General features: G+C 46.5%; 2 protein-coding genes across 2 annotated transcripts; both read left to right on the top strand.

Moving 5' to 3' along the window:
* The first annotated feature begins 1,069 nt into the window (after nt 1-1,069).
* Nucleotides 1,070-4,896, top strand: LOC143334557 (keratin, type I cytoskeletal 50 kDa-like). The gene is made up of 7 exons (XM_076753390.1): nt 1,070-1,556; nt 2,301-2,383; nt 3,007-3,163; nt 3,248-3,409; nt 4,006-4,131; nt 4,216-4,439; nt 4,708-4,896. The coding sequence occupies exons 1-7, from the start codon at nt 1,125-1,127 to the stop codon at nt 4,835-4,837; spliced, it is 1,314 nt and encodes a 437-aa protein (XP_076609505.1). The 5' UTR covers nt 1,070-1,124; the 3' UTR covers nt 4,838-4,896.
* A 2,201-nt stretch (nt 4,897-7,097) lies between these two features.
* LOC143334560 (keratin, type I cytoskeletal 50 kDa-like) lies at nt 7,098-10,482 on the top strand. The gene is made up of 7 exons (XM_076753393.1): nt 7,098-7,531; nt 8,129-8,211; nt 8,430-8,586; nt 8,690-8,851; nt 9,482-9,607; nt 9,692-9,912; nt 10,367-10,482. Exons 1-7 carry the CDS (start codon nt 7,121-7,123, stop codon nt 10,443-10,445), a joined length of 1,239 nt encoding a protein of 412 aa, XP_076609508.1. The 5' UTR covers nt 7,098-7,120; the 3' UTR covers nt 10,446-10,482.
* Nucleotides 10,483-11,533: the final 1,051 nt, after the last annotated feature.

Raw genomic sequence — 11,533 nt, 5'->3', positions numbered from 1 at the left:
GAAAATGTCCCTTATTTTAAATCCCAGTGTTAGCAGCCATGCATTAGCGACCATGCTAAGCTAATGGAAAGCTTCATTGTGCCTCTTCAATAAATTAATAAATGGTGAACAAAATGTTTGGAGTGATCAATTTCAAATACATTATTATTTTTATTATTAATGCAACATTTCCAAATGTTTCAGATTCCCCGCCTGCTGATCCCATTCAGGGCTGAGGGAGACTGGAGCCTATCCCAGCATGCACTGGGTGAGCGGCAGGGTACGTCTGGACAGACGGGCGGCGTCTGACCGAGCTGGTCTGGACTCAGAGCTGCGTCTTCTTGGCAGATGTTGATCACAGAAATCATTTTAGCGTCTGAAGCTAATCCGCTAACGATTAAGTTTAGTTCAAACACTCCACAGCACCTTTAAGTACAATAATCTGTCTCGACAAACCATGTGGCTTAAATAAAATCCTCTGTTCGGCGCGAACACGCGTTCAGACTCTTCAGTGGAATTCTAACTCTAACTTTGATTGTTTTATTGATCGTAACAGAATCCAATCAGCCGCTCCTCAGCTCTGCTTATTGTCAGCTATGTTTGCTGAAGATTAGGCGGCTGGCAGCGACTCCCTCTAAACAAACAAGTGGATTAGTCTTTAAGCCTGTTTGGCTTCTCGGCACAATAACCCGCCCGGAGTTACTCAACGCTGCGCTCATAAAAACTGTAATAACAGATTGTGGCTGTTGTGAGGAGGGCCGCTCATTGACGGCTGCTGATTGATTGACTGTGGTTTCATGCTGGGTGTAATATTAAATGTCATCCAGGTCTGAACTCGCCCTGCAGAACTTTGTGTGATATGAAGGGAGAGTTGGCGTGAGGATGCCGCTGCATGAGCCTGAGCAGATGAATGTACCGCTGTTGGGTGGCTCTGCATTTCTCAGACACACCCACAGCCCATCAACCTTAGCGCTGAGGACAGGTGTCTCCTCCCAGACTTGGCACCACCTCGCCCCCCCCCCCCACACACACACACACACAAACTCACCTAACAGTATAAAAATCAGCCGCTCTCTGAGCCCGTCACTTCATCCTCTCCAGCTGAAGCAGACAGACAGCATCCTTTACCTTCATCACCACTCAGAATGATGTCCTTCGCCTCCAGAAGCAGCATTTCAGGTGGCACTGGTGGAGCCTACCTGAGCAGCAGTCGGTCCATGTACGGTGGATCTGGAGGCTCTCAGGTCAGAATCTCCTCTGGTGGCTCCTCCATGTCCGTGTATGGCGGCGGCGGTGGCGGAGGTGGTGGAGCTGCCTACGGCTTCAGCCTCAGTGGCGGATCAGCTGGGGGGTTTGGCATTGGCTCTGGCGGCAGCGTGGACATCTCCGCCAACGAGAAGGCCACCATGCAGAACCTGAACGACCGTCTGGCCACCTACCTGGAGAAGGTGCGCAAGCTGGAGACGGCCAACGCCGAGCTGGAGCTGAAGATCAGGCAGTTCCTGGAGAGCAAGACCTCCCCCTCCGCCAGAGACTACAGCGCCTTCTACGCCACCATCACAGACCTGCAGGGCAAGGTAAGCCCACATGTTTAGTGTACACAGTCTTTGTATCCAACAACAGCACGAAGGTGTGAGCAGGTGTACGCACATCGTATCACACCATCGCTGCCGCCGGACAGTGTTATGATCTGATGAGAAGTTAAAGCATGAACAGTGAAGTCGTTGAAGCTCCCATCTCAGTCGTAGTTTATCATAGTTTATGTGATGTTTGTCGAGGCATCAGGAGTCTTTGTGTCTGTGCTAAAGAAAAGGTGTCTCAGTGCAACACGCTCAGGAAATAACACTGAACATACGTGCTGTCACGAAACTGTCGTCATGCAAATACCAAAGCCAGAAAGTGAAGTTAATGTAACAGGACGCGACCTTTGTTCTGACTGACAGGTGAAGAAACAGCAGCATGAAAGAGGAGTTTTATTTTTGTTCCACTGTAAACAAAGAAGGAGAGTTGAAGGCTGGAGCTGTTTCAGAAGGACCAGCTGTGTTACAGGCTGCTGGTTCATCATGAGATTAACCACAGGCATCACAAACAGGACAAATCCACAGGCAGACATTTGAATCTCAGCACCTTCAAGCTGCAGCGACAGTCTGCACGTACGTCTTTGAGACAAACGCACATTTCAGACTATTGTTTGAGTGCAGTTACCCCTCCGTCTTTGTCTATGGAGAATTTAAAAACATCAGTAAGACGTCCCCACAGTGCACTATTAACAAAGAATGAGCAGAAAAAGCTAACAGCGTTTCTTTCCTCTGTTATCTCAGATTCAGGCCGCAACCAGACTCAACGGCGGGATCTACCTCTCCATCGACAACGCCAAGCTGGCTGCCGATGACTTCAAGATCAAGTGAGTCCATTCATTAATGAGCAGCTACCAGTTAAATTTAAACGTCCTGAACCAGAAATACGCAAATTAAGGCAAAATTTCAGATCAGTTTATTATAAACTGCTGCACAGCAGAGACGTTGGGACTCACCATACGAACGAGTCTCTTCATGTTCTTTTAAGTAAACTGTCTCCTCGGCTACCGAGCTAATTGCCTCCACAGCAGACAGTTAACAGGGGGAGTAAACAAAACACTGGGGAGAAAACAGAGACTGACTAGCGCCGGCGAGCTAGCAGTTGAGTTGAACCCTGAATGGAGCATAAAAAGAATTTAGGAAAAAGCCGTTGAACATGCTGTAAATGGATGAGACATCATTTCTTCTGGTGAGCCAGAAACCTGCCTTTCCTCCTTTAACCTGAATTTAAAGTTTATCAGTCAACACCTAGTGGCCATCAGAGGAACTGCAGCTTGAAGCTTCAGTGGCATCAACAGTCAAAGACATCCAGCCGGAGTCTTTTCACTCAGTTCACGTCTTTTTTGGAGACATTTCAAACATGTTTTCACTGTTTGTTTCTCTCTCTGTTTGCTCTCAGTTCTCTTTTGGATAAACAGATTGTGAAATGAAAGCTTGGTCTTCTGTGCAGGTTTGAGAACGAGCTGGCCATGCGTCAGTCGGTGGAGGCCGACATCGCCGGGCTGAAGAGGGTCCTGGACGAGCTGACCCTGAGCCGGTCCGACCTGGAGATGCAGATCGAAGGGCTGAAGGAGGAGCTGATCTTCCTCAAGAAGAACCACGAGGAGGTCAGTGGGCTTATTGAATGGATCAGTTATCACAGTAAATAAAATGGAGTACTGAATCCTCACCTGTCTCGTGTCTCCTTGCAGGAGCTGCTGGCAATGCGAGCTCAGATGAGCGGTCAGGTGAACGTGGAGGTGGACGCCGTTCCAGGAATGGACCTCTCCAGGATCATAGAGGAAGTCAGGGAGCACTATGAAGCCATCGCTGCCAAAAACCGCAAAGAGCTGGAGAGCTGGTACCAGACAAAGGTCAGCACACGACTTTCAGCTAATAGGAACCACGAATGTCCATCGCTTTGTTCAGGACTGAAACATCTCAACAGCTGGTCCTCTCAGGATGAACTGAAATAACTTTATTGATCCTCCTCCTCCTCCTCCTCCTCCTCTTTCATCTGTCCAATACTGATGACATTCAGCCTCAGCTGCTGTTTACTGCTAATTAGCTAATGTTAGCATGCTAAACTAAGATAGTAAACATGGTGAAAATTATACTGTACATCACTGTGTTAGCATTGTCATTGTAAGCATGTTAGCATCCTGAAGTTAGCATTTGGCTGCGGCACAGCCTCACAGAGCTGCTGGCATGACTGCAGACTCTCAGTCAGCTTCACATGTGATTGGAGGAAAGACAGGAAACAGAAAAGTCTGAGTTCTGTTGGAAAAGTTTTTCTGTTGTGTACTTTTAACAAACAAAGTAAACATGTCCATAATTATTCAGCTGTCAGATAAACGAAGAGGAGTTCATAGAGCGGGTTTAACAGTGGAGAAGCAGATTGAAAACATGCCATGATGTTGTGGATTTGCTTGTTTCTGTGCTGACCACGCTCTCATTTTGTGCTCCACAGTCAGAAGTGTTGTCCAAAGAAGTCGCCGTCAGCACGGAAAACCTACAGACGTCCAAATCTGAGATCACGGAGCTGAAGCGAACGCTGCAGGGGCTGGAGATCGAGCTGCAGTCACAGCTCAGCATGGTGAGCTCCACGTCCATCTTCTCCTCCACATCCAGCGTGTTTGTGACGTGATGGGCAAACTGAACCTCCTCCTCTCTCCTGCAGAAAGGCTCGCTGGAGAACACTTTGGCCGAGACTCAGAACCGCTACGCCATGCAGCTGCTGGGTTACCAGGGCCAGGTGAGCGCGCTGGAGGAGCAGCTGGCGCAGCTGAAGGCCGACATGGAGAGACAGTCCCAGGAGTACCAGCTGCTGCTGGACATCAAGACCAGGCTGGAGATGGAGATCGCCGAGTACAGGAGGCTCCTGGACGGAGAGGCCAGCAGCAGGTGAGGAGGCTGAAGGCGTGTTGTGAGGATGGAGTGCTGGAGTGGAAACACGAAGCTGATGAAACATCTTTCAGCAGACAGAGTTCATTTCCAGCTTGTTTCTAACGTCATCGTTCAGGTTTCCAGCTGACAGATTTGCTTCCTCTCTCATGAGTTCAAATGAAACACCGTCAGCTTGTCCTGCAGGTTTACGGTGAAGGACGGTGGTTTATCATCACTGTGACTGCGACATGAATGAAAACCTGACTGTGCTGTTTGTCTCCTGCAGCGTCTCCGTGTCCTCCTCCTCCTCCACCTCCACCAGCACCACCAAACAGAAAGTGATCACCATCGTGGAGGAGATCGTGGATGGGAAGGTGGTGAGCTCCTCCACCGAGACCGTCAGTCAGACCCTGTGAGCGCCACCAGGGGGCGACCGCTTAGCTCTTGCCAAAATAAAAGTCTGCTGAGGTGCTTCAAAATAAAAGCTTGTTGTGTCTTCTGTTCAGCGTCTGCAGTCGTACGTAATCTACAGGCCTTGTCTTAGGTTCTTTGTGAACACCTGACTGTAAGAAGGATATATCATTATTATATTATCGTAATATATAATATTACTACATGAGCTCAGGAACACTTCAGGAACAGCTTGTTTGTTTATGACTGATTCAGTTTTTATTCATGAGAACCTTTCCAGACTTTTCTGGAACACCTGAGTTAATGCTGAAGCATCAGTGTTAGAGCAGCAGCTCCAGGTGGAGCTACTTTCCACTTACACAGTTAGCATACGACGGCTAACACCTGAGCAGTCGGTTTCACGCCGGCAGCTGTGTTTGTAACCACACACACCATCTTCATTATGAGCATTTAATCCCAGCAGACAAACGCAAACATAAGAACTCAAATATTTATGGAGATATGCGACTCCTCCTCCATCATCCTCAGCGACGACAGGACCGACTCTCCTGCACCTGCAACTTCAGAATCACAGAGTATAAATAGATAATCAATGGATCAATAAGTACAACTGTTGAAACTCGACTGATTTCTTTGTGCCAAACCGACATGACCTCCAGTCGCCTTTATAAAGCCTCAGGAGCTCGATTCTTAACAAACACGACACCAATCGAGTCCAAATTACCGACGCAACAAAGTGTTTTGGTCGGAAAACCTACATTTTGTGGAAAGTTCTGCATCATGATGATTTTAATATGATATGATGATTGTAGTTGTGGACCTGCCTTCTCATGTCTTGTCATGGCAGCCATCTTGTTGCATCACTCCAGTCAACTGTGTTTTAAGTATAAACTGCAACATAAACCAGTTTTGTAGTTCTGAGGCGAGAATCAATGGTACAAATATGTCTCTTGAGTAAACTGTGAACTTATTGCTCCATTAGCATCCGAGCTAACCTTGCAAATGCACAGCAGGTAGCTTAGCGAGCTAGCTTGGAGAGTTTTTTTCCCTTCTTAAATACAACTTTATTGAATTTATTTTTACTTTTTAAGGGACAATGCACCTCAATCAGCATCACTGTAAATGTGCCAGTGCTAAAATGAGTCAGCTCTGTCTGTTTGTAAAGCAAATGAAGCTCTTATATCAGATATGCTATGTGGCCAAAAGTATGTGGACACTATTGTTACACATACAATGCATTAACGATACGTACTGGGTCTGTTTTTACTGGTTTTAGCATTTTAGCAGCAGAAAAAGCAAATCTCAGCCCTCCAGTATTTTATTTTTGACAACCTCGTGCTTGTGTTTGTCCCTTTCGTGCCTCTATATGACAGAGACTCCTCATGTCTGCATGTATGACGTATTTGACAAGTGTCACACTGGAATTCAAGTTATTTTTATGCTTCATACTAAACCATTTGTCATGTGTGCCGTCAGAATCTGCTCATACAGCCTTTTTCTTTAAGGAACATTAGGACTTATAGTAACAATGAAGCCACAGCAGCGAACAATGAAATCCGCCTACCAGCACCTCTGAAGCTCATTAGCACCTCATTTGTTTAGTCTGCACTCACAGAGTTTCAAACATCCTGTTTAAATAAAGGATTCGTTGATCTGAAGTGAAGTTTTCACAGCAGGATTCTTGTGTTTGAGTTTGAGTTTTTGATCAATTTCAACACATTTTTCCACATTTTACATGGAACATTTGCCCATGATGGGCTGCAGTGTCGACTGTGTGTTTCCTGTTTTGTCACGGCAAACAGACTCTGACCAAAGAGCTGGAACAAAGGATTTCATTGTTTGCTTGCACGACCCACAGTAACACACAGAGGCTGGAAACAGCAGGCAGGTTTGAGCATGCAGAGAGGAATCTGGGTGGAGGGGAGACGGAGGAGGGTCGAGGGTCTTCAGATGTTTGACGTGCAAAAATGTGAAGCAGATTAGATAACAGGGGATTCCATCAGGTCTGCAGAGCAGCAGATACACCTGAACAAGCCAGGTGATTGAGTTTGAGATAGCAGAACCAACAGAGAGGTTCTGATGATAGACCATTGTGCAACAGGCGTATACTTAACATTCCTGCTCTGATTCGTCAGTTTGTCTTGTGGCCTGCTTTTCTTTTGCCCTGAGGCGAGCATCGGGGGCCGGACCGTGAATCCCTCCCTCAGTTCCAGGTGGCATAAAAAGGGTTGAGTCCAGCCTCTCCTACACTCTCTCCTCTCCATCCAGAGCAGGCTGACACCTTCACCATGACTTCCTACACTCGCTCCGTCACCTTTTCAGGTGGAAACCGCATTGGTGCCATGAGGGCCCCCAGCGTGTATGCTGGTGCCGGAGGCTCCGGAGTCCGCATCTCCAGTGCGAGCGCCTCCAGAAGCTTCTCCTCCTCCGGTGCAGGGTTTTCTGCCTCCGGTGCAGGGTTTTCTGCCTCCGGTGCTGGCTTCAGCCTGGCCGACGCCATCGACATCTCCGACAACAAGAAAATGGCCATGCAGAACCTCAACGACCGCCTGGCCAGCTACCTGGAGAAGGTGCGCAAGCTGGAGGCGGCCAACGCCGAGCTGGAGCTGAAGATCAGACAGTTCCTGGAGAACAAGACCAAACCCGAGGGCCACGACTACGCTGCATTCAAGGTCGTCATCAGCGACCTGCAGGACCAGGTGAGACCAGGTTCTGATTCTGTATGCAGGTTTGTGTCTGTCATGAGGTCAGACTGTAGTAGAGCACAAAAGAAAGACTAGAAGTGTGAGACCATGTGGAAATAGGAAGCTAAGAATCCGCCTGAAACTGAAGACGGTCTGAACACAAAGCTTCCAGTTTGGAAAGAAAGACATGTGACATGAAAAGCCCCGCAGCCAGATTCAGGTGTTTCAGGTGTTCATCCACACAGGTAGGATGAACACAGGTGCAGCCACGCCTCAGACACACAGAGGCCACCTGCGGCGGAAACAGCTTGTTTGTCGTGATGTGCAAGAACAAAAGAAAGTTGACTTTTTAAATCGGTCGTGTAGCTGCTCAACAACCTTTGTATTCACCCTCTTCACACTCAGGACGGAGCAGGCACCAAGTACAGAATCCAAAAATAATTCAAAATAATTCATTTAATTTGTCGTGAGAAATGGGACAAACCTGCAGCCACGTCCTGCTGTCTGCTGTGTCCTCTCCTGGATCAGCTGAAATACGTCTCAGTACAAGTTACCGTTAGAAAATAAAATAAAACTCATTCATCCTGAATCTGCTCTTCTTCTCTCTTTCAGATCCTCGTGGCCAGCCGTTCAAACGGATCTCTTTACCTGGCGATCGATAACGCCAAGCTGGCTGCTGATGACTTCAGGGTCAAGTGAGTATCAGCTGGAGCTCATGTCTGCTTTAAATCTGATCTGAGAATCGTCACACACTCGTCCTGAGGAGGTTTTGTGAGGTTCTAACAATGACAAGTTACTTCCTGTTCAGTCATAAGTCACATGTCCACTAGAGGTCCTCGTTGTTTTAAGTGTTGGGTGGTGTGACGATTTGGTGAAGCAGCTGATGTGACTGTTGCCGCTGGCTGGTGTGCAGGTATGAGAACGAGCTGGCCATGCGTCAGTCGGTGGAGGCAGACATCGCCGGACTGAAGAGGGTCCTGGACGACCTGACGCTGGGAAGAACCGACCTGGAGATGCAGATCGAAGGGCTGAGAGAGGAACTCATCCATCTCAAGAAGAACCACGAGGAGGTGGGCATGAAACTGCAAACTAACTGCCATTAAAATGAGTCATTCTGGGTTCAATATAAAGTACTGATTCATTTCTCTTTGAACTGGACGTGTCTTCCTGCAGGACCTGCTGGCTCTGCGGGCCCAGATGGGAGGTCAGGTGAATGTGGAGGTGGACGCCGCTCCTCAGCAGGACCTGTCCGCCGTCATGGATGGAATCAGAGAACACTACGAGGCCGTTGCCAACAAGAACCGCAGAGAACTGGAGTCCTGGTTCTCGGCCAAGGTGAGTGATATACAGCAAACCCTCTGATGCCAAATGCCTCCTTCTTTAAGCTTTAATGTCTTTATTATGACATCATCATCTTCAAAATCAGGACCAAAAAAACACATCTGAAGAAGTGAGGTTACCCTCCTCTACCTTCATGTACAACCCTGATTCCAAAAAACACTGAGGGACGCTGAGTAAATAAAACCACAATGTTTCCCCATTCACTTAAATACATATAGAGTTTGAGGTTTTCCAGCAGCATCTAGTGGCTTTTAGTGGAACTGCAGTCTGAGTCACCCTGTTAGACAGCACAGTATAAAAAGCGGAAAAATACATATAATTTTGACTTTCCACGTCAAATTTACTATTGTTTTAACTGAAAAAAAAAAAAAACAGTTTGCATTTATAAAGTATACATTTTCAGACACACATGACGGCTAAACGATTTATATGCATCTTTAAATCCCTCCATGTCTTATTAAGTAAATTTAATAAGTACAGTGAGCAATAAAACCATAGAAGTGTATGAAATAAGAGGCGCAGGAACAGTACAGTGTCGTCAGCATACATGTTGATTGATCAGCAGTTTTAAAACACACATCTCCTTCAGACGTGATTCTGACATTGTGTCTTTGCTGTTTTCAGTCTGATGAGCTCAATAAGGAGGTCGCCGTGAGCACAGAGACCCTTCAGTCATCACGCTCTGAGGTCACAGAGGTCAAACGCTCGCTGCAGAGCCTGGAGATCGAACTCCAAGCACAGCTGAGCATGGTGGGTTTCTACCAGTCCTTGGTCTGTTTTCCTGCAAATCAAGACGTTCTATAAACTCCTCACACTGTTTCTTCACCCCTTCAGAAAGCGTCTCTGGAAGGAACCCTCGCCGACACCCAGGGCCGGTACTCCCGCATGCTGGAAGGTTACCAGAACCAGGTGAGCGGTCTGGAGAGCCAGCTGGCCCAGCTAAGAGCCGACCTGGAGCGTCATCAACAAGAGTACCAGATGCTGCTGGATGTCAAGACCAGACTGGAGATGGAGATCGCCGAGTACAGGAGGCTGCTGGACGGAGAGCTGCTCATGTGAGTGGACCAGTTCATACTGGGATAAAACTGGACTATTCAAACCTCAACAATCAGTTAATACTTTCCTGCAGCTACAGAAAAAAAGCATGAAAGCTTTAACTCAATAGTCGCTTTTTTCTGCAGGAAAATGGTTAAAATACTCATTTCATAACTATATTTGTAATTTCTATTAAATACTTGTTAAAAATGTTAATAATTGCTAATTGGTGGTCCGTAGAAAACTGTAAAAAACCAAGGAGAAACATAATATCTGAATAAAAAATCAAAAAGTTGAAATATGAAAACAATTCAAAGATAAAAGAGCAGGAAGTGGAAATGTAGAAACATGCATGTGGAAGCAGTCCAGGCACACTGAGTTTCACCCTTAGTTTAACGACTCGGGGTGTGTTAGCGCATGCTAACAGCTCTCGGTGCTGAAAGCTAACCCGACCCTCCGTTTGCTCTCCTGCAGGCCGTCCGCATCTCGTAAAGTGCTGATCGTCACCAAGGAGATCTCAGACGGTTGTGAGATCAGCTCGGACCAGCATTGAGACCATGAACGCCTCACGACACGCTGCCCGCCGTTCTCAGAAATACACCAATAAAGCCTTCTGATGAACTGAGACGTGTGTGTGTGTGTGTGTGTGTGTGTTAATGTCCACCATCATTATGAAGCAAACGATCCTCCACTCATTTCATTCAATGAGCCCAAATCTTCTCATCCTTTTTCTGCAGTCTGGTGAAAAATGCTGTGGATGATACTTCATCTGAATCAGAATCAGAAATCGGTTTATTGCCTTTTAACGATGAGTTCAGGTCACAGTAAACATCAAATCAGAAACAGCTTTATTGCTCAAGTACATGCAAGCTGCTCTCAGTGTTACAGTCCTCAGAACAGACTGACTCTTCAGTTTCAGAGTCACGTTCAGTCAAAGCAGCGACCGATTCTCATTCACGCTGTGACCTTCCTCTTCTGTTTTTTTATTTTATTTTATATTTTAATTAACATTTCTTAACAGGACAACAGATGTTAGAAAACATAATAACATTCACAGATGTGTTCACTGTCCCCGACTTTCTTTTTAAACAGCTAAACCAGCATTGTCCCTCATACTAAGACAGAGGGAAGAAAAACACTCATCAGTCCATAAGCACAAATTTTCTGACTGACTGCACGTCAGCCATTCAGTATAGTTAGAAAAAGAGACCGCTGTGAACAACGCGTACTGAACATTCAACAAATAAATTAACGTAATAAATAAACAATGGGAGTAAATAAATAATAAATAAAAAGGAAGCGCCTTCAGCTGTCAGCACAGATTTAGACAGATTTTTCCTCCATTACAGACAAACACTCTCCTGAAAGTCTTCTCTCCTCATTACTCTGCAGGTAACACGTTCAAAAGCAGCCATCTTTGTCATCAGCTCGATCCATTCCTTAAAACAACATTGACTAGTCGATTTCCAGTGTCTCAGTATTATTCTACATCCTGTTGTTAGATAATCTCTGTCTTTCATTCAAGTATGTTGTCCGGTAGAAGACCGAGAACACATGCAGCTGGAGATTTAATCGACTATCATCAGGAGAGAATAACCCCTCCCTAAGAGTCCGCCTGACCAGAGGTGGTCTAAACCAGTT

Source organism: Chaetodon auriga, chromosome 16, assembly GCF_051107435.1.
Source record: "Chaetodon auriga isolate fChaAug3 chromosome 16, fChaAug3.hap1, whole genome shotgun sequence".
NCBI lineage: Eukaryota > Metazoa > Chordata > Actinopteri > Chaetodontiformes > Chaetodontidae > Chaetodon > Chaetodon auriga.
The sequence above is the reverse complement of the archived record's forward strand: the minus strand, read 5'-3'. Positions and strand labels throughout refer to the sequence as shown.

Bases quoted from the DNA above. Each gene is read 5' to 3' on its own strand.
- LOC143334557 (XM_076753390.1), top strand. From the start codon at position 1,125: ATGATGTCCTTCGCCTCCAGAAGCAGCATTTCAGGTGGCACTGGTGGA. The intron at 3,164-3,247 runs GTCAGTGGGCTT...GTCTCCTTGCAG, and splicing joins TCAAGAAGAACCACGAGGAG to GAGCTGCTGGCAATGCGAGC. The intron at 4,132-4,215 runs GTGAGCTCCACG...TCTCTCCTGCAG, and splicing joins TGCAGTCACAGCTCAGCATG to AAAGGCTCGCTGGAGAACAC.
- LOC143334560 (XM_076753393.1), top strand. From the start codon at position 7,121: ATGACTTCCTACACTCGCTCCGTCACCTTTTCAGGTGGAAACCGCATT. The intron at 7,532-8,128 runs GTGAGACCAGGT...TCTCTCTTTCAG, and splicing joins TCAGCGACCTGCAGGACCAG to ATCCTCGTGGCCAGCCGTTC. The intron at 9,608-9,691 runs GTGGGTTTCTAC...TCACCCCTTCAG, and splicing joins TCCAAGCACAGCTGAGCATG to AAAGCGTCTCTGGAAGGAAC.